General features: G+C 44.4%; 1 protein-coding gene across 4 annotated transcripts in view; it reads left to right on the top strand.

Annotated features, from left to right (window-relative positions):
- Positions 1-27,173, top strand: part of LOC106580537 (NMDA receptor synaptonuclear signaling and neuronal migration factor) — a 61,155-nt gene that overhangs the window by 15,777 nt on the left and 18,205 nt on the right. The window contains exons 3-8 of one of the 4 annotated variants that reach the window (XM_014161721.2): positions 1,969-2,742; positions 6,826-6,898; positions 9,197-9,202; positions 11,387-11,464; positions 23,624-23,676; positions 24,807-24,896. In XM_014161721.2, coding sequence (XP_014017196.1) covers positions 1,969-2,742; positions 6,826-6,898; positions 9,197-9,202; positions 11,387-11,464; positions 23,624-23,676; positions 24,807-24,896 — 1,074 coding nt within the window. Of the gene's footprint in view, positions 1-1,968; positions 2,743-6,825; positions 6,899-9,196; positions 9,203-11,386; positions 11,465-23,623; positions 23,689-24,806; positions 24,897-27,173 lie in introns of all 4 variants that reach the window. The other 3 variants (XM_045703282.1, XM_014161724.2, XM_014161723.2) reach the window with 3 other exon arrangements.

Raw genomic sequence — 27,173 nt, 5'->3', positions numbered from 1 at the left:
GCATGGCTTCACATACCCTAGGAGTTTCCCCTTCACATTGCTTCACATTTCCTAGAACTTTCCTCTTCAAATGTAACCGACCGGCTCGATTCGGACTTATGTGGCAAAATTTGAAAGTGTGTTTTTTACATTGGATAAAAGTAGAAACTCAGAGCTAGAAAATGGTATATCATACACTACAACCACAGTTGAGGAACAGTGGGAAAGTAATTCTGCTTTGAAAGTTGATAAACTTGTAACCTCACTTTTGAGAAAATTCCCCTTGAATGTTTTGGTAAACCTACTTGAGAGCTCTTCTTTGTCTACACCCATTCAGCATCGTTCACACCCTCTTAAGCTTTAGCCCCACCCATCTCTTCAAGGATTCACGTGAGGCCATGCACTAAACAACCAACGATTTCAAGACTAAAGGCTGGTTAATACTAGGTCTATCTACAGTTGTCGCAGTGACATCATTAACATTCTATTGTGGTCCAAAATAGCATAACTAGTTCCACCAACTCATTCCAGGGTTTTTCTTTATTTTTACTATTTTCTACATTGTAGAATAATAGTGAAAACATCAAAACTATGAAATAACACACATGGAATCATGTACTAACCAAAAAGTGTTAAACAAATCAAAATATATGTTCTATTTGAGATTCTTCAAAGTAGCCACCCTTGATGACAGGGTTTTTCTGTTTTTCTTACCCGTATACATGGATGGACGCTTCTCCTTCTCTGTCACGGATGCCATGGTTGCCATTAGTTTGAAGATGTAATCCTGAGATAGGTGTTTTATATGTGTTCTCTTTTTGACTCCCTCTGAATATTTGCAATCAAACACCAGAATTTTCTCCATCTCCTTAGTTATCATATTCTAATTCCACCGGGAATTCCACTGATTTCAAAACTCGGTCCTCCAAAAAGTGTAGAACAACATTTTTGCAGTAATACTACGTGATATCTTTCAAAAAACAGCGTTAGAAAGGATTACCGACACCTACTGACTAGCTCATGTTCTAGACAGAAGCGTGCTACATGGCATACCTATATGAACTCATCTCTCAGCATGTCCAGCCCATCCATTATCTCAGCCAGTCATAAAAGTTCCTGTCCTTTTCCGTAGCTAAACCAACTAGGCTCATCATTTACCAATTTTATTAATATTTTCAGATGGCATACACATTTGTTATTAAGGCACATGAAAGTTCACATGTTCCAGAAGGCATTTCTAACAAAAATGTTTACGTTCAAATGCCTCTGCTGTGAAGTAGTGATGCACAACATACGCCTAGTTTCCTGAAACGAGTCACAAATGGCTTCACATGTCCTATACCTTTCCACTTCAAATGGCTTCACATTTCCTGTAACTTTCCTCATCACATGGCTTCACATTTCCATCACATGGCTTCACATTTCCTGTAACTTTCCTCTAGACATAGCTTCACATTTCCTATAACTTTCCTCATCACATGGCTACACATTTCCTATAACCTTCCTCCTCACATGGCTTCACATTTCCATCACATGGCTTCACCTTTTCTATAACTTTCCTCATCACATGGCTTCACATTTCCATCACATGGCTTCACCTTTCCTATAACTTTCCTCATCACATGGCTTTCCTCTCATTCCACTGTATAGCAGCACTAAATGCTCTGAAATCATTACCACACTATATCTGGCAAATTTCACTGTGAGAGGGTGTATCTTCCCGAGGCAGAGGACCGGGTAAGTCTGCCAAACCCCTTCAAACCCCTTCCATCTTCCAACTCATCCTCTCAAAATACCTCCTAATTTCCTCCCTTCTCACATTTCCCGTCTCTGTTATCCATCTCTTCACATCTCATTCCTCCTCTCATCTCCCAAAAGCTTTGTTTGCTCTCTGATGGTTGCTCAAATGTTGCCAAGGCCTTTAGAGCACAAGATGAACAGCTCATCTCTTTGTCCTCTCTCTCTTGCTCTTGCGCTTACTCTCTCCAGATCAGCTTCTATCTAATACCTTCATTGGCCAAGACACAGACTCCCCTGACATCAGTCGTCTTCACAACAACAACCTACACCCTCAGAGCCACTGTGGGGCCAAGGCCAGCCAGGACCAGTCCCAGGCCCACAGTCTTCAGTCCCAGCTCAGCACACTGCATCCCCACCCCAGCAGTCTCCAGCCCAGCACCCTGCAGCCAAGCAGTCTGCAGCCCACAGGCCCCTCTAAGCACAGGCTCTCAGCAGGGCTCTCAGCGGAGCGAAGTTTCTCCTCCGAGGAGCAGCAGCCACCTCCCAGGTCCTCTGAGGGGAGCCTGACCAGCCTGAAACCAGCTGCCCAGCGGGTCTACACCATCACCAGGGAGGGAGGCATGCTAGGGGGGCGAGGCAGCGAGGAGAGTCTGGAGGTGCTGAAGCAGCCTCTGTCCCCTCCTCCCTCCGCCAACCAGCCCTCCTTTTCCAAACAACAACCACCAGGCAGCAAACATCACCGCGGCAACCAGAGCCATGGCCCACAGAGCCACAGGCCCAAGTCCCAGCCCCTGCAGAGCTCAGGGAGTGCCCATAACATCCGGGACTGGGTGGTGAGGAGGGGGGGCTCGCGGGAGGACTGCACCCCAGACTGTGTCACCTGCATCAGGGCCCCATGTCCGAGACAGCGCTCCCTGGATCTGGAGACGTCCCCGCGAGACGGAGGAAAACAGAGGAAGAAGCTAGAGAGGATGTACAGCCAAGACCAAGGCAGAGACAGACAAGGCTCTGCTGAGGAGAGAGGTGAGGAGGAGGATGGAGGAGGAGGATGATGATGACCAAATCAAATCCAGCTTTATTTATATAGCACATTTCAGACATGAATGCAATGCAATGCGCTTCACAGAAAAACACAAAGAAAAATAAAGAAAATAAACAGAAATCTGCTACACAAAAAAACTAAAGAATAACAATAAAAACTGAATGACTAAAAAGCACCCTAAGGAAAAGCAAAATTAAAATGGTTTGTTTTAAGATCTCTTTTAAATATGTCCACAGTTTCGCCCCCCCTCAGGTTCTCTGGCAGGCTATTCCCAGAGGCTGGGGGCATAAATAATAATGGCTGCCTTTCCATGCCTCTTGATCCTAGGCTTTGGGATAGTTAAAAGGCCAGTGCCAGAGGACCTGAGGGACCTACTGGGTGCATAACACAAAGTATGTCTGACATGTATTGGGGTGCACATTCGTGGATTGATTTAAAAACCAATAGAACAATAATCAAATTAATTTTAAAACTCACAGGCAGCCAGTGCAGAGACATCAAAACCGGTGCAATGTGTGCTCTTCGTCTGGTGTTGGTCAGTACCCGTGCTACAGCATTCTGTATGTTTTGTAGTTGACAAATGGATTTCTTGGGTAGACCAGACAGGAGAGCATTACAGTAGTCAAGCCTGCTTGTAAGAAAAGCATGGATGAGTCTCTGTATCAGCCTGAGATAGAAACGACTGCACCTTGGTAATGTTCATCAGGTGGTAAAAAGTTACTTTGGTCACATTCCTAATGTGTGATTTGAAATTGAGTTCAGAATCTAAAATGACACCAAGGTTTTTTACCTAGTGTTTTATCTTCATTGCTTTGGCTCCAATAATACAGTAAGAACCTTGGCCTGGTCTTGATTTAGCTGAAGGGAGTTGTTAGCCGTCCAAGTATTTAAATCACTAATTCAGTCTAATGATTTATCTGTGGAGCTAAAATCCTCAGGTGACACAGAAATGTAAAGTTGTGTATTGTCTGTGTAGTAGTGAAAATCAATGCCATGCTTTCTGATAATGCTACCAATGGGTTAAGTATATAAACTGAATACATACAGTACCAGTCAAAAGTTTGAACACCTACTCATTCAAGCGTCTTTCTTTATTTTTACTATTTTCTACATTGTAGAATAATAGTGAAGACATTAAAACTATGAAATAACACATATGGAATCATGTAGTAACCAAAAAAGTGTTAAAGAAATCAAAATATATTTCTTCAAAGTAGCCAACCTCCAAGCACAGGCTCTCAGCAGGGCTCTCAGCAGAGCGAAATTTCTCCTCCGAGGAGCAGCAGCCACCTCCCAGGTCCTCTGAGGGGAGCCTGACTAAAATCCTCAGGTGACACAGCCAACATGTGCTCAGCATATGTGGGAACTCCTTCAAGACTGTTGGAAAAGCATTCCAGGTGAAGCTGGTTGAGAGAATTCCAAGTGTTTGCAAAGCGGTCATCAAGGCAAAGGGTGACTACTTTGAAGAATCTCAAATATACAATATATTTTGATTTGTTTAACACTTTTTTGGTTACTGCATGATTCCATGTGTGTTATTTCATCGTTTTGTAGAACATAGTAAAAATAAAGGCAAAACCATTGAATGAGTAGGTGTGTCCAAACTTTTGACTGGTACTGTATATAAAACCCAAAATCAAACCTTGTGGAACGCCATATGTGATATGTATTTTCTCAGAGTTATGTTCACCAAGGGTGACAAAAAACTCTTGACCGGTTAAATAGGTCCTAAACCAATTTAGAACTGGACCGGAGAGGCCAACCCACCTCTCTACTCTGTCCAGTAGGACATCATGGTCAACAGTGTTGAATGCAGCACTTAAATCCAAACATACAGAAAGCTGTAAGGCTGTCTCACAACATTTATCTTAAACAAACCCTATAAATAGCACTGATGGGAGATTTAGAAAGCCATAGTCTAGCAATCAACAATATAATAATACTTTTGTCTTTAAATTGCAATCTTTTGATACCATGTGATTAGACAGGTTCAGAATGTATGTAAAACATCACAGCACAGATTAAAAATACATGGCTCATGAAAATCATAAGATGGTGGTTTACGGAGATAGGTGGGATGGAGTGAGAGTAGCTTAGGGGTGGATTTAAAAGCTCATGTTCTAGAATAGTTATGACTGAAAACACAATATATATTGTACAGTATAAGTACTATCTATCCAGATGTGATGTAAACTCAGCAAAAAAAGAAACGTCCCTTTTTCAGGACCCTGTCTTTCAAAGATAATTTGTAAAAATCCAAATAACTTCACAGTTCTTCATTGTAAAAGGTTAAAACACTGTTTCCCATGCTTTTCAATGAACCATAAACAATTAATGAACGTGCACCTATGGAACGGTCGTTAAGACACTAACAGCTTACAGACGGTAGACAATTAAGATCACAGTTATGAAAACATAGGACACTAAAGAGGCCTTTCTACTGACTCTGAAAAACACCAAAAGAAAGATGCCCAGGGTCCCTGCTCATCTGTGTGAACGTGCCTTAGGCATGCTGCAAGGAGGCATGAGGACTGCAGATGTGGCAAAGGCAATAAATTGCAATGTCCGTACTGTGAGACGCCTAAGACAGCGCTACAGGGAGACAGGACGGACAGCTGATTGTCCTCGCAGTGGCAGACCACGTGTAATAACACTTGCACAGGATTAGTACATCCGAACATCACACCTGCGGGACAGGTACAGGATGGCAACAACAACTGCCTGAGTTACACCAGGAATGCACAATTCCTCCATCAGCTCTCAGACTGTCCTCAATAGGCTGAGAGAGGCTGGACTGAGGGCTTGTAGGCCTGTTGTAAGGCAGGTCCTCACCAGACATCACCGGCAACAACGTCACCTATGGGCACAAACCCACCGTCGCTGGACCAGACAGGACTGACAAAAAGTGCTCTTCACTGACAAGTCGCAGTTTTGTCTCACCAGGGGTGATGGTCGGATTTGCGTTTATCGTCGAAGGAATGAGCATTACACCGAGGCCTGTACCCTGGAGAGGGATCGGTTTGGAGGTGGAGGGTCCGTCATGGTCTGGGACGGTGTGTTACAGCATCATCGGACTGAGCTTGTTGTCATTGCAGGCAATCTCAACGCTGTGCGTTACACGGAAGACATCCTCCTCCCTCATGTGGTACCCTTCCTGCAGGCTCATCCTGACATGACCCTCCAGCATGACAATGCCACCAGCCATACTGCTCGTTCTGTGCGTGATTTCCTGCAAGACCGGAATGTCAGTGTTCTGCCATGGCCAACGAAGAGCCCGGATCTCAATCCCATTCAGCACCTCTGGGACCTGTTGGATCGGAGGGTGAGGGCTAGGGCCATACCCCCCAGAAATGTCCTGGAACTTGCAGGTGCCTTGGTGGAAGAGTGGGGTAACATCTCACAGCAACATCTCACTGGCAAATCTGGTGCAGTCCATGAGGGGAGATGCACTGCAGTACTTATTGATGCAGCTGGTGGCCACACCAGATACTGACTGTTACTTTTGATTTTGACTCCCGCCCCCCTTTGTTCAGGGACACATTATTCCATTTCTGTCAGTCACATGTCTGTGGAACTTGTTCAGTTTATGTCTCAATTGTTGAATCTTGTTATGTTCATACAAATATTTGCACATGTTATGGTTTCTGAAAATAAACGCAGTTGACAGTGAGAGGACGTTTCTTATTTTGCAGAATTTACAATAAAAAAAACATTAAAAAGGCTGTCTCTGTGCTGTGGTGGGCAGAAAACCAGATTGTCATTTTTCAAAAATACAGTTAAAAAAGCATTTAGCTGTTTGAAATCCAATTTCTACAGAATTTTGCGTAAGTATTATGATGATGATGGTGGAGGATGGAAGGAAGGATGGAGGGGAGTGGGGCCTTTAGGTGTCTTTGTATCTCTTTATCCCCATCCCTTGTCCCCTGTGATAAGACTCATTTGCGGTATAATGTTTTTCTCAAACTCAAAGCACATTGTGTGGAGAAGGGTAACAGCTGATAGACAACAACATTTGAAGTGTAATGTTGTGGGCTAAACTTCTGCTTTGTCTCCTTTGTTTGTAGAGGACAACCCTAATAGCTGGTTCCCCAAAGAGAACATGTTCAGCTTCCAGACGGCTACCACAACAATGCAGGCGTGAGTATAGGATACCAGATATAACCTCACCACTCTGCTCCACTCCTATTGAACACGACATGGCTGCCTCAAAGAGTTCCGTGTGCTAATGATGGATGAGTTCTAGAGTGCCTCCCAAATATGCACAATATTCCCTATACACAGTAGTTCTCAATAAAGGGAAAAGGGTGCTTTTTGGATTTAGCCTTAGACTCCTTCACATGGAGTTGGAGGCCAGTGGTTTTATAGGACACATTTTATGTAATACATTTGATGACAAAGCTGGAAAACATTAACCGTCAACATAGTGAATACAATTGATGTTTTATATTTTATTTAACTAGGCAAGTCAGTTAAGAACAAATTCTTATTTTCAATAACGGCCTAGGAACAGTGGGTTAACTGCCTTGTTCAGGGGCAGAACGACAGATTTTTACCTCGTCAGCTCGGGGATTCGATCTTGCAACCTCTCGGTTACTAGTCCAACCTGCTGCCTCATATGAGGGTATCAAATCAAATCAAATCAAATTTTATTTGTCACATACACATGGTTAGCAGATGTTAATGCGAGTGTAGCGAAATGCTTGTGCTTCTAGTTCCGACAATGCAGTAATATCCAACAAGTAATCTAACCTAACAAAATGTATGAGGATTTCAGCATTAAATATCCTTTATATATTTTTTAAACACTTTTATTTATTTTACTATGTCAATATGTTTTTCTTGTAAATGTTTTGGCACCAAACTGGTGGCAGTTGTGAAAAAAGTAAATAGTTGGAAAAGTCGCAGAGTTAATTATATATAATGCCATTTTTGATTAGATACATTTTTCATTAAATAAGCTATTTTCTCTTGAACCATATGGTCTATCCACTAGAAAGTCATGGACAATATGACACAGATATAAAACATTTATACTATATATGAAAAAATATTTTTAAAGTTATTCGAGTATACATGACTAAAGTTAAAATAGATGACCTGTTAATTACCAAAAGTACAAAAGATTCTAGTAACTTTGGTAAGTTACAGGTAGCTTTGCAACCCCGTTCTCCACACACACACACACACACACACACACGCACACGCACACGCACACACGCATGCACGCACGCACGCACGCACGCACACATACACTTTCTCTGCTGACTGCTTAATTATCACCTGTCTGGTTGAACTAGTAATTACGTCCCACACACACATTCTGCCCTCCCAGCGCGCCTCTGTTGTTCTCCCTGCTCCCTCGCTCCATTCGTCCATCCTCTCCTCTCCGGACGTCTCTCAGGATCCCACGCTCTCTCTCTCTCTCTGCTCCCTCGCTCCACTCATCTAACCTCTCCAGACGTCTCTCAGGATCCCACGCTCTCTCTCTGCTCCCTCGCTCCACTCGTCTATCCTCTCCTCTCCGGACGTCTCTCAGGATCCCACACTCTCTCTCTCTCTCTCTCTCTCTCTCTCTCTCGCTCCCTCGCTCCACTCATCTAACCTCTCCAGACGTCTCTCAGGATCCCACGCTCTCTCTCTCTCTGCTCCCTCGCTCCACTCATCTATCCTCTCCTCTCCGGACGTCTCTCAGGATCCCACGCTCTCTCTCTCTCTCTCTGCTCCCTCGCTCCACTCATCTAACCTCTCCAGACGTCTCTCAGGATCCCACGCTCTCTCTCTCTCTCTGCTCCCTCGCTCCACTCATCTATCCTCTCCTCTCCGGACGTCTCTCAGGATCCCACGCTCTCTCTCTCTCTGCTCCCTCGCTCCACTCATCTATCCTCTCCTCTCTGGACGTCTCTCAGGATCCCACGCTCTCTCTCTCTCTCTACTCCCTCGCTCCACTCATCTATCCTCTCCTCTCCGGACGTCTCTCAGGATCCCACGCTCTCTCTCTGCTCCCTCTTTGAGCACATCTGTCAATGTTTTTGTTTCCTTATCTCTCCACATGTCTCTGTCACTCCGTTCCTCTGCGTCACCTGTCCTCTCCTCTTACTTAGTACTCACTCCCCCTGGATCCACACCTGGTGTCACAGGCCCTGTGTTATATTCCATATATAGTGTACTTTGTTGACCGGTAAAAAGTAGTGTACAATGTAGGGAATAGGGTGCCATTTGGGATGTGTACAGTGTCTGACTGGAATATCATATGATTAACAGCTAACCCTCCCAAGTGTACAGTATATCTGTCTGTCAAGTCCAATATTTATTACTTGAGTGTCTAACTTTTTTGTCCTCTCTTCCCTTCCCTCTCCACACGGCCTGCACCAACTCCTGCCTGCACCAACTCCTGCCTGCACCAACTCCTGCCTGCACCAACTCCTGCATCTACAGAATATCGTGAGTAACTCTTTTTCTCTCCTTCCCTGTGCGCCTCAGACAATTTACTCTCCTTTTGACTCTTGGCTATCTATCTCTTCCTGTGCTACTACCTACCGTCTCCAGTGTCCTCATTAACCCCTATTAACCCCCTTGCTGGGCTGAGTGTTTGAAGTTATGGAAAAACATTACTGAGTATCCAAATCTCCAATGAATAAACATATTCAACTTAATGGGTCTAAATTGTAAATAAGCATAGATTGATTTATCACTAGATGACTTAAAAAAACATATTCATCGTCCGTTAATAAAGATTTTCAATTGAACTGGTTTGTCTTACAGTATAGCTAGTATTATATTGTATTAATATATGGATCCAACAAGGCAGAATATATGACAGACAGAGTTATGTAGAACAATGAGTCAGATGAGAGATGGTAGCATAGTGTTCTGTTCCTCTGTACCAGACACAGCCAGGGTCATACCTCTCTCTCTCTCTCTCTCTCTCTCTCTCTCTCTCTCTCTCTCTCTCTATATATATATATATATATATATATATACTGTGTACACACATACACACACACACACACACATCATTCTCTTCTATCTGAGTTCATTCAGTGCAACAAAAGGACGACCTTTCAAAAGGAACAGAGAATTGCCTACAGTAATGTACTCTAGTTATGCAATATTGTATTATACATACAGTAGGTATAATGAAAAGTCCACATTGTAGGTAGTTCCAAGATGAAGTAATTATACCACTAATCATTTTAGTGGTCCCTGTGTAGATAGAAGAAGAGGCTTCATCCCAAATGGCACCCTATTCCCTTTATAGTGCACTACCTCCATACAAATGGAGTAGAGTGTCATTTGGGACGCACAGAGAGTGAATAGATTATATGTCATGGGAGTTGGTCAGTATTCATAGATCTGGTTTAGACCTGGTTGTAAAGTAATCTATTGTATCGTCGTGATAGTGATTATTATTTTATACCACAGCATACAACAGTCTAGTTTATACACATACACACACACACACACACACACACACACACACACACACACACACACACACACACACACACACACACACACACACACACAGCTCTCATCATCTGTCTGACTGACAATATTTGAGCCTAGTGCGTAGGACATGGATAGGACTCTGATAAATGCTGTCAGACATGATGGTTACTTCTTTTGGCACCCTGTCACAGCATATATCCATTTCAGAGGGAAACACCCACACACTCAATCACTCAATCACTCAAACACTCACATGCACAATGGATAGTTTCCTGTGTACTTTACCTTTGTGGCCCTGTTTCTGTCTAAGCTCAGCTCCTCTTGGTCTCTGATTGGTGGCTTGGTAGTATCATTGTGTGTGTCAGTTTGCAGTGTGTGTATGTTTGCAGTGTGTGTATGTTTGCAGTATGTCAGTCTGCAGTGTGTGTCAGTCTGCCGTGTGTGTCAGTCTGCCGTGTGTGTCAGTCTGCCATGTGTGTCAGTTTCCAGTGTGTGTCAGTTTCCAGTGTGTCAGTTTGCAGTGTGTCAGTCTGCAGTGTGTGTCAGTCTGCAGTGTGTGTCAGTCTGCAGTGTGTGTCAGTTTGCAGTGTGTCAGTCTGCAGTGTGCGTCAGTCTGCAGTGTGTCAGTCTGCAGTGTGTGTCAGTCTGCAGTGTGTGTCAGTTTGCAGTGTGTCAGTTTGCAGTGTTTCAGTCTGCAGTGTGTGTCAGTCTGCAGTGTGTGTCAGTTTGCAGTGTGCGTCAGTCTGCAGTGTGCGTCAGTCTGCAGTGTGTGTCAGTCTGCAGTGTGTGTCAGTCTGCAGTGTGTGTCAGTCTGCAGTGTGTGTCAGTTTGCAGTGTGTGTCAGTCTGCAGTGTGTGTCAGTTTCCAGTGTGTCAGTTTGCAGTGTGTCAGTCTGCAGTGTGTGTCAGTCTGCAGTGTGTCAGTCTGCAGTGTGTGTCAGTTTGCAGTGTGTCAGTCTGCAGTGTGTGTCAGTTTGCAGTGTGCACCATGTCTGTGTGTGGTGTACAATACTTAATCTGTTCTGCTGGCTCTAACCCACTAGCCGCTGACCTGTTGCAACACTGTAGTGGCTAACCCTCTGTGACGTGGATCCCGTCTCACTAACGCTCTATAACCCTGCACTCACACCCCCAGCCCCTCACCTCTGACCCCGTTAACACTGTGACATCCCAGCAGGGCATTCCGGGGCATAGCTGAGAGAAAGAGGAGGAAAAGGGAACAAGAGGCAACCGCTCCAATAACCGAGACTGAGAGGTACGGTCCATGTCTGACCTGACTGTCCTGCACCTGTACGTAGTGCTGTAGTGTTGTCCCTCCACGCTCCAGCAACCCCTGCACAGAGACACAGACACGTGTAAACAGAGACAGACACACACACTGTTCCTTCTAGCATTGTTGTTGTGTCCCCCCCATCAGACACACCCTCATATACACATATACACACACACACACACACACACACACACACACACACACACACACACACACACACACACACACACACACACACACACACACACACACACACACACACACACACACACACACACACACACACACACACACACACACACACACAGCCCGTCAGACCAACTCTAATGACCAACCTTGTCTCAATAGCCTCTCACTGTTCTAAGGATCTTTATGATACAGCACTTTGGGAAAACTACTTTAAAATCCCAGGCCTGGTATATTTCCTGACTGGAATAGATCGATCAAATGTAAAACGTGAAATGGAGTTCTGATTGCATTCTCAACAGTACAATTTCGAGCATGTGAGCTCAGAGACATGTAAAATCATATAACTTTGAACTTTTTCAGATTATGGAATTTTCACAATACCCTCAAATTACACATTTTCCAAGCGTTCCAAAGGAGCATGCTGACAGGTGGCGATGTTAAAGTTACAAAATCTACCCTGACCAAAATATTATTGGAGATAATTTTCTGATGTATTTTGATGTTGTATAAAGAAAGGTTTTGAAAAATCAGGGAAACCTTTGCCTGTCACCAAAAAGGGCCAGACAATTGACTCTAGAAGTCAATAGTAATTTGGTGAGTGTGAGTGTCTGGTTTGCTGTGATTGCTGTCTGGACATGGATGGGCTGGTGGAAAAAGGAGGAAGGCTATTGTCGCACAGTGTCAGTCTCACTAACTCCAACCCAGCTCCTGGTCCCATCTACAGCGGTACAGCTGTCCCAAATGGCACCCAATTCCCTATGTAGTGTGCTACTTTTGATCAGGACCCATAAGTTTTTGGTCAAATGTAGCCATTTGCTAAATTGTTCTATTTTTCAGTCCGCAGTCCCATTGGCTGTGCAACAATAGGCGATGAATCAACGTTTGCCATTTGTCATGGTGCAGGTGTTGGTGTGACTGTTTTAAATATTGAGCTGCTGCAGTGCACATTGCGGTGTGACTGTGTTCATCGAGACTGGAGTGTAGCTCACTTTTCTCCTGGATAGTGTTGTTTGGCTGTGGCTGTATGCATCGATGTGTCACAGTGTAGCTCTGTCCTTACAGCACGAAGGGTACAGTATATTGTCAGTGTATTCAGTGCACCAGGGTTCTCATGTGTATAAGAAGGGTGCTTGATTGTATCGATTTGGTTAGATTTATTATATTTAGACGAAAGGAAAAAGTATGGATGGGTGGCGATAGGACGAAGAAGAGTAACACACACACACACACACACGCATGCACACCGGAACCTTCCTCATTAACCTGTTAGGGCTAGGGGCCAGTATTTACACGGTCAGATAAAAAACGTACCCGATTTAATCTGGTTATTACTACTGCCCAGAAACTAGAATATGCATATAATTATTGGCTTTGGATAGAAAACACCCTAAAGTTTCTAAAACTGTTTGAATGGTGTCTGTGAGTATAACAGAACTCATATGGCAGGCAAAAACCTGAGAAGATTCTGTACAGGAAGTACCCTCTCTGACCATTCCTTGGGCTTCTTGGCTCTGTTTATTGAAAATGTAGGATCTTTGCTGTAACGTGACACTTCCTACGGCTCCCATAGGCTCTCAGAACCCGGGAAAAAGCTGAATGATGTAATTCCAGCCGCTGGCTGAAAAACTTTAGCGCCTTTGGTTAAGTGGTCTATCAGAGGACAATGAGCTGAGGCGCGTGCACGGGGCGACACCATGTTTTTATTTTCTCTCTCTTTGTACTAAAACACAGATTCCCGGTCGGAATATTATCGCTTTTTTACGAGAAAAATGGCATAAAAATAGATTTTAAACAGCGGTTGACATGCTTTGAAGTACGGTAATGGAATATTTAGAATTTTTTTGTCAAGAAACACTTCGGGCGCGTAACGCTTATTTACCCTTTCGGATAGTGTCTTGAACGCACGAACAAAACGCCGCTATTTGGATATAACTATGGATTATTTGGGACCAAACCAACATTTGTTATTGAAGTAGAAGTCCTGGGAGTGCATTCTGACGAAGAACAGCAAAGGTAATAACATTTTTCTTATAGTAAATCTGACTTTGGTGAGGGCTAAACTTGCTGGGCGTCTAAATAGCTAGCCCTGTGATGCCGGGCTATCTACTTAGAATATTGCAAAATGTGCTTTCACCGAAAAGCTATTTTAAAATCGGACATAGCGAGTGCATAGAGGAGTTCTGTATCTATAATTCTTAAAATAATTGTTATGTTTTTTGTGAACGTTTATCGTGAGTAATTTAGTAAATTCACTGGAAGTTTGTGGGGGGTATGCTAGTTCTGAACGTCACATGCTAATGTAAAAAGCTGGTTTTTGATATAAATATGAACTTGATTGAACAAAACATGCATGTATTGTATAACATAATGTCCTAAGATTGTCATCTGATGAAGATCATCAAAGGTTAGTGCTGCATTTAGCTGTGGTTTGGGTTTATGTGACATTTTATGCTAGCTTGAAAAATGGGTGTCTGATTATTTCTGGCTGGGTACTCTGCTGACATAATCTAATGTTTTGCTTTCGTTGTAAAGCCTTTTTGAAATCGGACAGTGTGGTTAGATTAACGAGAGTCTTGTCTTTAAAATGGTGTAAAATAGTCATATGTTTGAGAAATTGAAGTAATAGCATTTCTAAGGTATTTGAATAACGCGCCACGGGATTCCACTGGCTGTTACGTAGGTGGGACGAAATCGTCCCACTGGCCCTAGAGAAGTTAATCTAGATCTGAAGGATAATATCAGTCAGCACCAACACACATGATCTGTTCTTTATAGCACACAGAGAACTCTCTCTCTGTTTCTCTCTCTGAGTCATTCTGGAGTCATGTCAGGCAGAACATCGTGCCATCACAGGCATCCAGTTGATTTGTGTAAGAGACCTTGACAATATTTCATTTGAAACCCAGCTGTCTAGAAAACACAAATTACCTTTGGCTTGCTAATGCAAGCTGTTGCGCAACAGTCTCAGTGAAATAGTTTGGGAAATGAATAACCATTATAAATTGGACACAGAATGCACAGCATGAGGTATGCTTTTTCCAACATGGTTAGCTAATTAGGATATTCACACTGGGTCGTTCTTCAATGAAGGTGGCATTTGGTCATGGCATTTTTTAGTTTATTTTATTTGTGTACATCTTTGGGTACATCTTCCCATTCTAAATCAATTTACAGTGAACAGAAAATATAAATGAAACATGCAAAAATGTCTTAAGATTTTACTGATTACAGTTCATATAAGGAAATCAGTCAATTGAAATAAATTCACTAGGCCTTAATCTATGGATATACATGACTATACAGATATGCATCTGTTGGTCACAGATACCTTTGAAAAAAGGTAAAGTTAAGAAAACATGTTAGTATTTAGTATCTGGTGTGACCACCATCTAAATCGCAGTTGATCAGGCTGTTGATTGTGGCCTGTGGAATGTTGTCCCACGCCTCTTCAATGGCTGTGTGAATTTGCGGGATATTAGCAGGAATTGGAGTATGGTGAGTATGTAGGCCATGGAAGAAATGGAAAATTTTCAGCTTCCAGGAATTGTGTACCGATCCTTGCGACATGGGACCGTGCATTACCATGCTGAAACATGAGGTGATGGCGGCAGATGAATGGCATGACAGTGGGCCTCAAGATCTCATCACGGTATCTCTGTGCATTCAAATTTCCATTGATAAAGTGCAATTGTGTTCCTTTTCCGTAGCTTATGCCTGCCCATACCATAACCCCACCACCACTCTGTTCACAATGTTGACATCAGCAAACCGCTCTCCCTCACGACGCCATACACGCTGACTGCCACCTGCCCGGTACAGTTGAAACCGGGATTCATCCGTGAAGAGCACACTTCTCCAGCGTTCCAATGGCAATCGAAGGTGAGCATTTTCCCACCAAAGTCGGTTACAGACTGTTCAAGACCCTGGTGAGGATGACAAGCACGCAGGTGAGCTTCCCTGAGACAGTTTCTGACAGTTTGTGCAGAAATTCTTCGGTTGTGCAAACCCAAAGTTTCATCAGCTGTCCGGGTGGCTGTTCTCAGATGATCCTGCAGGTGAAGAAGCCGGATATGGAGGTCCTGGGCTGGCGTGGTTACACTTGGTCTGCGGTTGTGAGGCTGTTTGGACGTACTGCCAAATTCTGTAAAACGACGTTGGAGGTGGCTTATGGTAGAGAAATGAACATTAAATTCCCTGGCAATAGCTCTGGTGGACATTCCTGCAGTCAGCATGCCAATTGCACACTCCCTCAAAACTACTTGAGACATCTGTGGCATTGTGTTGTGTGACAAAACTGCACATTTTAGAGTGGCCTTTTATTGTCCCCAGCACACGGTGCACCTGTGTAATGATCATGATGTTTAATCAGCTTCTTGATATGTCACACCTGTCAGGTGGATGGATTATCTTGGCGAAGGAGAAATGCTCACTAACAGGGATGTAAACAAATTTGTGCACACAATTTGAGAGAAATAAGCTTTTCATGCATAATTTATTATTTCTGTGATCTTTTATTTCAGCTCATGAAACATGGGACCAACACTTTATTTATATTTCGTTCAGTATATATGATAGCTTAATGACTTTAAATAATGCACATTTACCATTTGATAACATTGTGCCACCAGTAGGAGTAGTAACACCAGTAAGCAGGTTTCCATCCAACCTTTTTATGTGCCTAAAGTACACGTCAGATAAAAATGACAGGCCTGATGGAAACAGAAAATGTTCCTGTGAACTTTCCAAATGTCAACTAAACAAAATACTCTAGACAAGGTGGGATCTTTTTGTGTCCGGAAATTGAATTATGCGAGAAATGTCAGTGGAAACGCTTTTTTGCTCAAATATTGACATAATATCCCTCATATCGAACTAAATTTAGAGTCACACGATGACATGTGTGGTCCTTCCACTACGACTCGTCTAGAAAGCATGCTGTTTATTAGGCTACAGATTAAATATTTTTTTTTTTACATTTTACATTTTAGTCATTTAGCAGACGCTCTTATCCAGAGCGACTTACAAATTGGTGCATTCACCTTATAATATCCAGTGGAACAACCACTTTACAATAGTGCATCTAAATCTTTTAAGGGGGGGGTTAGAAGGATTACTTTATCCTATCCCAGGTATTCCTTGAAGAGGTGGGGTTTCAGGTGTCTCCGGAAGGTGCTGATTGACTCCGCTGTCCTGGCGTCGTGAGGGAGCTTGTTCCACCATTGGGGTGCCAGAGCAGCGAACAGTTTTGACTGGGCTGAGCGGGAACTGTGCTTCCTCAGAGGTAGGGAGGCGAGCAGGCCAGAGGTGGATGAACGGAGTGCCCTTGTTTGGGTGTAGGGCCTGATCAGAGCCTGAAGGTACGGAGGTGCAGTTCCCCTCACAGCTCCGTAGGCAAGCACCATGGTCTTGTAGCGGATGCGAGCTTCGACTGGAAGCCAGTGGAGAGAGCGGAGGAGCGGGGTGACGTGAGAGAACTTGGGAAGGTTGAACACCAGACGGGCTGCGGCGTTCTGGATGAGTTGTAGGGGTTTAATGGCACAGGCAGGGAGCCCAGCCAACAGCGAGTTGCAATAATCCAGACGGGAGATGACAAGTGCCTGGATTAGGACCTGCGCCGCTTCCTGTGTGAGGCAGGGTCGTACTCTGCGAATGTTGTAGAGCATGAACCTACAGGATCGGGTCACCGCCTTGATGTTGGTGGAGAACGACAGGGTGTTGTCCAGGGTCACGCCAAGGCTCTTAGCACTCTGGGAGGAGGACACAAGGGAGTTGTCAACCATGATGGCGAGATCATGGAACGGGCAGTCCTTCCCCGGGAGGAAGAGCAGCTCCGTCTTGCCGAGGTTCAGCTTGAGGTGGTGATCCGTCATCCACACTGATATGTCTGCCAGACATGCAGAGATGCGATTCGCCACCTGGTTGTCAGAAGGGGGAAAGGAGAAGATTAATTGTGTGTCATCTGCATAGCAATGATATGAGAGACCATGTGAGGATATGACAGAGCCAAGTGACTTGGTGTATAGCGAGAATAGGAGTGGGCCAAGAACAGAGCCCTGGGGGACACCAGTGGTGAGAGCACGTGGTGCGGAGACAGATTCTCGCCACGCCACCTGGTAGGAGCGACCTGTCAGGTAGGACGCAATCCAAGCGTGCGCGGTGCCGGAGATGCCCAGCTCGGAGAGGGTGGAGAGGAGGATCTGATGGTTCACGGTATCAAAGGCAGCAGATAGGTCTAGAAGGATGAGAGCAGAGGAGAGAGAGTTAGCTTTAGCAGTGCGGAGAGCCTCCGTGACACAGAGAAGAGCAGTCTCAGTTGAATGCCCAGTCTTGAAACCTGACTGATTAGGATCAAGAAGGTCATTCTGAGAGAGATAGCAAGAGAGCTGGCCAAGGACGGCGCGTTCAAGAGTTTTGGAGAGAAAGGAAAGAAGGGATACTGGTCTGTAGTTGTTGACATCGGAGGGATCGAGTGTAGGTTTTTTTCAGAAGGGGTGCAACTCTCGCTCTCTTGAAGACGGAAGGGACGTAGCCAGCGGTCAAGGATGAGTTGATGAGCGAGGTGAGGTAGGGGAGAAGGTCTCCGGAAATGGTCTGGAGAAGAGAGGAGGGGATAGGGTCAAGTGGGCAGGTTGTTGGGCGGCCGGCCGTCACAAGACGCGAGATTTCATCTGGAGAGAGAGGGGAGAAAGAGGTCAAAGCACAGGGTAGGGCAGTGTGAGCAGGACCAGCAGTGTCGTTTGACTTAGCAAACGTGGATCGGATGTCGTCAACCTTCTTTTCAAAATGGTTGACGAAGTCATCCGCAGAGAGGGAGGAGGGGGGGGGGGAGGAGGATTCAGGAGGGAGGAGAAGGTAGCAAAGAGCTTCCTAGGGTTAGAGGCAGATGCTTGGAGTTTAGAGTGGTAGAAAGTGGCTTTAGCAGCAGAGACAGAAGAGGAAAATGTAGAGAGGAGGGAGTGAAAGGATGCCAGGTCCGCAGGGGAGGCGAGTTTTCCTCCATTTCCGCTCGGCTGCCCGGAGCCCTGTTCTGTGAGCTCGCAGTGAGTCGTCGAGCCACGGAGCAGGAGGGGAGGACCGAGCCGGCCTGGAGGATAGGGGACAGAGGAAATCAAAGGATGCAGAGAGGGAGGAGAGGAGGGTTGAGGAGGCAGAATCAGGAGATAGGTTGGAGAAGGTTTGAGCAGAGGGAAGAGATGATAGGATGGAAGAGGAGAGAGTAGCGGGAGAGAGAGAGCGAAGGTTGGGACGGCGCAATACCATCCGAGTAGGGGGAGAGTGAGAAGTGTTGGATGAGAGCGAGAGGGAAAAGGATACAAGGTAGTGGTCGGAGACTTGGAGGGGAGTTGCAATGAGATTAGTGGAAGAACAGCATCTAGTAAAGATGAGGTCAAGCGTATTGCCTGCCTTGTGAGTAGGGGGGGAAGGTGAGAGGGTGAGGTCGAAAGAGGAGAGGAGTGGAAAGAAGGCGTCAAGCTCATTGATGAACTCTCCAAGGGAACCTGGAGGGCGATAAATGATAAGGATGTTAAGCTTGAAAGGGCTGGTAACTGTGACAGCATGGAATTCAAATGAGGAGATAGACAGATGGGTCAGGGGAGAAAGAGAGAATGTCCACTTGGGAGAGATGAGGATTCCAGTGCCACCACCCCGCTGGCTCGATACTCTAGGGGTATGCGAGAACACGTAGTCAGACGAGGAGAGAGCAGTAGGAGTAGCAGTGTTATCTGTGGTAATCCATGTTTCCGTCAGCGCCAGGAAGTCTAGGGACTGGAGGGTAGCATAGGCTGAGATGAACTCAGCCTTGTTGGCCGCAGACCGGCAGTTCCAGAGGCTGCCGGAGACCTGGAACTCCACGTGGGTCGTGCGCGCTGGGACCACCAGGTTAGAGTGGCAGCGGCCACGCGGTGTGGAGCGTTTGTATGGCCTGTGCAGAGGAGAGAGAACAGGGATAGACAGACACATAGTAGACAAGCTACAGAAGAGGCTACGCTAATGCAAATGAGATTGGAATGACAAGTGGACTACACGTCTCGAATGTTCAGGAAGTTAAGCTTACGTTGCAAAAATGTTATTGACTAAAATGATACAGTACTGCTGGCTGGTGGAGTAGGCTAGCTAGCAGTGGCTGCGTTGTTGACTTTGAACGTGTAGCTGGCTAGGTAACCTCGGTAGTTTCAGTACTACACCTTGTCATGATACAAAGCAACTTTGTAGCTAGCTAGCTAACATAACACTAATCAAGACGTTCCTTGTAGTGTATTTAGTTTCAACAATGCTGCTCGTCGGTAATAGTTGGCTGGGTTAGGAAAAATGGCGTCGCGGGGGACGGAAATAGCTGGCTAGCTAACCTCGATGGCTGGCTAGCTAACAATTATCAAGCTATGACAAAGACAACTAAGTAGCTAGCTAGGTAACACTGCACTAGTCAAATCGTTCCGTTGTAACGTATTAGTATCTACAGCGCTGCTAGTCGGTAACGGTTGGCTAGCTGGCAGTGGGTTAATGATGACTAGGTGTGTTGAGTAAGTCTGGCGCCGCGTCGCGGCTAGCTAGCTCACCTCGATAATACTCAAACTCAAACTACACAATTATCTTAGATACAGAGACAGCAAAGACAACTATGTAGCTGGCTAACTAACACTAACACCACACTAATCAAGTCGTTACGTTGTAATGTAATAGTTTCTGCGGTGCTGCTAGTCGGTAGAAGTTGGCTAGCTAACAGTGATGACTAGCTAGCTAGCAGCTAGCAGTGTTGACTACGTTAGGAGGACGAAGATAGCTAGCCTCGATAATTACTCAGTTACTCTAAACTACACAATTATCTTTGATACAAAGACGGCTATGTAGCTAGCTAAGAAGAATTGCTCAGATCAAACAAATCAAGCCGTTGTAATGTAGCGAAGTGTAATATTACCTGTGGAGCGAAGCGTGGTGCGACTGCTCGCTCCAAACCGGAAGTAAATTATGAATTTATCAGGGTGGTGTAGGTGCAAGGTGATGAGCTTGATGCTCCTTTCCAATAAATATTGAGGGTCTTATTCTGGTGACTTGATCATCAATGCGTGGTTGCCGTTTGACAAATAAAAATAACCTTGCTCTTTTGTCCATAACAATCTCATCATGTAGGCTATATGTGTGCTCTAGTCAACAGCATGCATATACAGTATCTGTGAGCTGTTGGCTAGAGCGCACATGTCAATACCAGAGTGGGAACACTCACTATATAAAGCAAACCTTTTTGTGAGAAAACCCATCAGTAGAATTGAAAATGCGATGGAAACCCATTCAACTTGTATTTTTTATTCGGTACAGGGGAATATAACCGCAAAATGTATTTTTATGTGCACTACATATTTACGCACAGACGTTTATCTGCAACAAGTCAATTTGATTGAAACGATTCTCTGGTGGGGAAATGCACATATTGTTTTTGTGTATTTTTGAATATTCACATGGAACTCTGTCGCCAATTGGATGGAAACCTAGCTACTGATGGTATCACCAAAGATATATTTTTGTTACATTTTCTCAAATGGAGGCTACAAATGCTAAAATCTAAGGTCGTCAATCCTTTCATTTTGACACTTTGGATTTAGACACACCAGTGGGGGCTGCTGAGGGGAGGACGGCTCATAATAAAGTCTAGTCAATGGAATGGTATCAAACATATCAAACACGTGGTTTCCATGTGGTTGATACCACTCCATTGACTCCATTCCAGCCATTATTATGAGCCGTCCTCCCCTCAGCAGCCTCCACTGAGACACACCAAATTAGCAATGGAATCCTCAAATTTGTGACATAGAGTGTGATTAGGTAAATAACAGTTTGCTACTGGAGAGAATTCTCAAGGTCCTTGTATATCTTAGTAATCAGTGATTTTCAAAATGATAACACCACTGACATAAAACTGAGGGATACACATTAAACTAGTAAAAAAAGGTATTTTAATAGCCTTCTTTGTTTTTATTGATCTACAAAATATATTACGTACTTTGACTTTCTAGCATTCAAAATAATATATATACAAAGTATGTGGACACCCGCTAATTTTACAGGGTGTCCACATACTTTGTATATATAGTGCATTTATTATTTTGAATGCTAGAAAGTCAAAGTACGTAATATATTTTGTAGATCAATAAAAACAAAGAAGTCAAAATACCTTTGGTCATGTAGTGTAGATATCCATATATACCCAACGTCACTACCCCTCTGCAAGTCAAGGGACAGCATGGATCACTGCAATTCAAGAATGACCCCACTACAACAGTAGAGCGGTTCAGTAATGCATGCTGGAAAACACGTGGTAACAAAAACTTTGAGATAGTCCACTAAAACAGGGACAAGCGACAACGGTGCTAAAAGTGTCTCACATATGCATGCATGCACAATAGCACCATGAGTCAAACAAGCGTTCATGAATTATGATAAACACTGTTTTAGGCTTGTTTCAATTCTTCCACTGTGTTCCACTTCGGGCTGTTTCTTTCCTCTGTTTCCCCTTATCCTTTTCCCTCTCTACTTCCAGTCTTTCCCTCTTTTCATCCTTTAAGGCATGCAGTGTTTCTGGGTAAACTGAAGACAATAACTGGCACGTGCGCACACACACGCAAGCATACATAATGACTCTGTTTGATCCACAACATGAATCGTAACCATGGATGCGTGATGCCAGACACCCAGCTTTGTAGAGTGAGAGACAAGGGAATAAGGGATGAAGTGGGTGGAAAAGAGGAGTAATGAGGGAGGGAGGGCAGTATTAAACTTCTAAGTCAAAGTCTAATTTCAACTTCTAAGTCAGAGAGAGAGGGATAGAAAGTGTAACGGGTGTCGTAATGATCAGACCAAAACGCAGCGGGAATATGTATACTCATCTTCTTTTTTTAATGTCAGAAAGGGAAAACCAAAACGTATACAAACGACACTAACAATCCTGTCAGGTGCACAAACACTAAACAAGGAGACAAGTACCCACAATTCCCATTACAAACACACCCCTATACATAGGACCTTCAATCAGAGGCAACGAGGAACAGCTGCCTCCAATTGAAGGCCAATCCCAATAAACTAAACATAGAACTAAACAACCTAGATCTAACATAGAAATACACTAACCTAGAACATAACCCAAAAACCCCGGAACACTCTAAACAAACACCCCCCTGCCACGTCCTGACCAAACTACAATAACAAATAACCCCTTTTCTGGTCAGGACGTGACAGAAAGAGAGGAGGTTTAGCATACATGAGTTGCACCTTAAGCCATATAATCGAATGTTTTTCAGGAAAAAGGCCTTTATTAACTGTCTCTCTACTAAAGAGATAAAACATTTGTTTTTCTCATGGTTATGAGGAGGCAATGAACTAGGCTCAGGTAACAAGGTTATCTCAACTCATTACTAAATCTTCTCTACAGTGTTCTACATTGAGAACACTTTCTGTGTGACTAACTTGACATGTTTATTTTTTTTTTCAAGAGCTTGTCAGTGGATGACGGCTGAATCACAGACAGAAACATGTTTCACAAGCCTGGATAGTTTTCTCACAGTTCCACAATGTTTTAGATCTTTTTTTCGGAGGAGTTTTTGGATGAGTCAGACCGACCAACCTTTGTAAACGAGTTCATCTCTTCTGATGCAGTTGAATCAGGTCATTAGAGAGTCTGAACTGAGTCAGATATGACTGAATAACTTCAAACACTCGATCCTGCAGTCCATGACCAGGCATTGATTGAAAAGCTGTTTCACTTTCCTGTCCAGCTAAGTTACTAAACTGTTCATCTTCTTCTGCCTTTCACCCTCTGTGTCTGTGGCTTTCCCTGCATGCTGAAACCCTCTCTCCTCCTTCTCTCTCCTCCCTCTTCTCACTCGTTCCCTCTTTCCCTCTCTCCTCCATTTTTCTCCCTCCCTCCCTCGCTTTCCTCTCCTCTTTTCTTTTCTACAACAGAAACTTCCGGAAGCACCTGAGAATGGTGGGCAGCCGCAGAATGAAGGCTCAGAGTGAGTTCCCCAGTGAGTGTGGCGTTGTAGCTTATTATTATGTGGACTTCATTAGTGTGCTTGTACCTATACAGTACATGTGCTGGATAGAATGGACAGTATGGTAGATTAAAGGTACATGTATGCATTTAGAAATAAGTTTGGTATGGCTCCATATTATCTAGTTCAAGCTGCAGTGAGAGGAACGAACACGTCTTTGAAAGTGGTCGAGTGCAGGGGGCGTGGTGCAGCTTTAGTAGTGAAGTCTCCTAAACACATCAAATTCCACCTCACCCACCACTTTCCACATATTCTCCCCTCTAGATTCGGTGCCCTCTACATTTAAAGGGGAATGGAAACACTTTAGGAAGTACATCTAGTTTCCATTACCATTTAAACCTGTCTGGGAAAGAATAAAATATGTGAGGAGATCAGAACTCCCGGTCTCCTCAAAGTGGTCCAAGAGTCAAGATAATTAATTGTATGGCATAAAAGCTTTCAATTTGTGGTTTTACAGTAGGATGTCTTGTTAGGAGAAGCTGGTAGAGGAATGGATTATATTAGCAGGGGTTTTACAGTAGGATGTTTTGTTAGCAGAAGCTGGTAGAGGAATGGATTATATTAGCAGGGGTTTTACCGTAGGATGTCTTGTTAGGAGAAGCTGGTAGAGGAATGGACCTCATTAACAGGTGTTAAGTGACTGGGTGGTTTGGATACGCCAGCCCCAGCTGTGAGCTGGAACACCAGATGTTCACCCACTCAGTGCCACTATATTGTTATGATGACTCGGTAAGAGGAATACAACTAAACTGTTTTCATCCAAACAGGGGCGCTGATTTAAATGAAACGGCATGTGTTGTACATTTGGGAAGTGTGTTTTGGCGTCTGTGTTAAGTGGTTATGTCCCAATTATCACTGCTCCCTTTTATTCACTGATTTGAAAGTTGGTGAAAACTCCCTCTAGCCTCCATCAATCCAATGCTTTTAGATTTGTGGAAATAGTGAACGAGTGTACACTTCAGGAGAATATAGATGTGTGTTTTTAGGGCTCGCGCACGTGTGTGTGTGTATGGGGTTGCTTAGGGAAAGTGTAAATGTGATCCCGCTCGTCATCCTCCACTCATTGTCATTCTCCTCCACTCCTTCATCAGCATATGCTGACCGCCGAGCCAAGAGTTTCAACCGCTCCTGGAGTGACCCCATCCCCATGAAGCCTGACTCTCTCCATGGCTCCAGAGACAGTGAGTCCACACAAACACTATACACACACTCACTCATGCAAGCTGACATGCAATGACACATACGCGAACACACCTTCACTCAAGCATACTCGGCATAAGCATGTACATTATTTTTGTAACTATTATTTTCAGGCACAAACATGAAAAAGCTTGTATCTTCACTACGTACCTGTACACACACACACACACACACACACACACACACACACACACACACACACACACACACACACACACACACACACACACACACACACACACACACACACACACACACACACACACACATTTTCTATCTGTGATCATTGAAAGAAGCACTCCTCTACAGACAGTTTGACCATGACTGTATTTGTCCTCGTCCTCTTCACGTCAGACTGTGACGCTCTACCGTTTCTGTCCATTCTTTACGCCCATACTGTACGTCTCTGTCGTCCTATGTATATGTCCTGGGTCTGTCTGAATATGTGCTTGTATGTTTGAAGCTCTGTGATTGTCTGTTCCAAGCTCTGTGGTTGTCTGTTCCAAGCTCTGTGGTTATCTGTTCCAAGTTCTGTGGTTGTCTGTTCCAAGTTCTGTGGTTGTCTGTTCCAAGCTCTGTGGTTGTCTGTTCCAAGCTCTGTGGTTGTCTGTTCCAAGCTCTGTGGTTGTCTGTTCCAAGCTCTGTGGTTGTCTGTTCCAAGCTCTGTGGTTGTCTGTTCCAAGCTCTGTGGTTGTCTGTTCCAAGCTCTGTGGTTGTCTGTTCCAAGCTCTGTGGTTGTCTGTTCCAAGCTCTGTGGTTGTCTGTTCCAAGCTCTGTGGTTGTCTGTTCCAAGCTCTGTGGTTGTCTGTTCCAAGCTCTGTGGTTGTCTGTTCCAAGCTCTGTGGTTGTCTGTTCCAAGCTCTATGATAGACTGCATCCAGTTTGTTGAGTAGGGTATTGGAGGCTATTTTGTAAATTACATCACCGAAGTAGAGGATCGGTAGGATGGTAAGTTTCACGAGGGTATGTTTGGCAGCATGAGTGAAGGATGCTTTGTTGCGAAATAGGAAACCAATTCTAGATTTAACTTTGGATGGGGAGATGTTTGATGTGAGTCTGGAAGGAGAGTTTACAGTCTAACCAGACACCTAGGTATTTGTAGTTGTCCACATATTCTAAGTCAGAACCGTCCAGAGTAGTGATGCTGGACAGGCGGGCAGGTGCAGGCAGCGATCGGTTGAAGAGCATGCATTTAGTTTTACTTGTATTTAGGAGCAGTTGGAGGCCACGGAAGGAGAGTTGTATGGCATTGAAGCTCGTCTGGAGGGTTGTTAACACAGTGTCCAAAGAAGGGCCAGAAGTATACAGAATGGTGTCGTCTGCGTAGAGGTGGATCAGAGACTCACCAGCAGCACCAAGAATTGAACCCTGTGGCACCCCCATAGAGACTGCCAGAGGTCCGGACAACAGGCCCTCCGATTTGATACACTGAACTCTATCAGAGAAGTAGTTGGTGAACCAGGCGATGCAATCATTTGAGAAACCAAGGCTATTGAGTCTGCCGATGAGGATGTGGTGATTGACAGAGTCGAAAGCTTTGGCCAGGTCAATGAATACGGCAGCACAGTATTGTTTCTTATCGATTGCAGTTACGATATCGTTTAGGACCTTGAGTGTGACTGAGGTGCACCCATGACCAGCTCTGAAACCAGATTGCATAGCGGAGAAGGTGCGGTGGGATTCGAAATAGTCGGTAATCTGTTTGTTGACTTGGCTTTCGAAGAACTTAGAAAGGCAGGGTAGGATGGATATAGGTCTGTAGCAATTTGGGTCAAGAGTGTCCCCTCCTTTGAAGAGGGGGATGACAGCAGCTGCTTTCCAATCTATGGGAATCTCAGACGACACGAAAGAGAGGTTGAACAGGCTAGTAATAGGGGTTGCAATAATTTTGGCAGATAATTTTAGAAAGAAAGGGTCCAGATTGTCTAGCCCGGCTGATTTGTAGGGGTCCAGATTTTGCAGCTCTTTCAAAACATCAGCTGAATGGATTTGGGAGAAGGATAAATGGGGAAGGCTTGGGCGAGTAGCTGTGGGGGGTGTAGTGCTGTTGACTGCAGTAGGGGTAGCCAGGTGGAAAGCATGGCCAGCCGTAGAAAAATGCTTATTGAAATTCTCAATTATAGTGGGTTTATCGGTGGTGACAGAGTTTCCTATCCTCAGTGCAGTGGGCAGTTGGGAGGAGGGGTTCTTATTCTCCATGGACTTTACAATGTCCCAGAACTTTTTTGAATTTGTGTTGCAGGAAGCAAATTTTTGCT

This window comes from Salmo salar, chromosome ssa20, assembly GCF_905237065.1.
Source record: "Salmo salar chromosome ssa20, Ssal_v3.1, whole genome shotgun sequence".
Lineage (NCBI taxonomy): Eukaryota > Metazoa > Chordata > Actinopteri > Salmoniformes > Salmonidae > Salmo > Salmo salar.
This window is presented reverse-complemented; position numbering and strand designations above follow the sequence as displayed.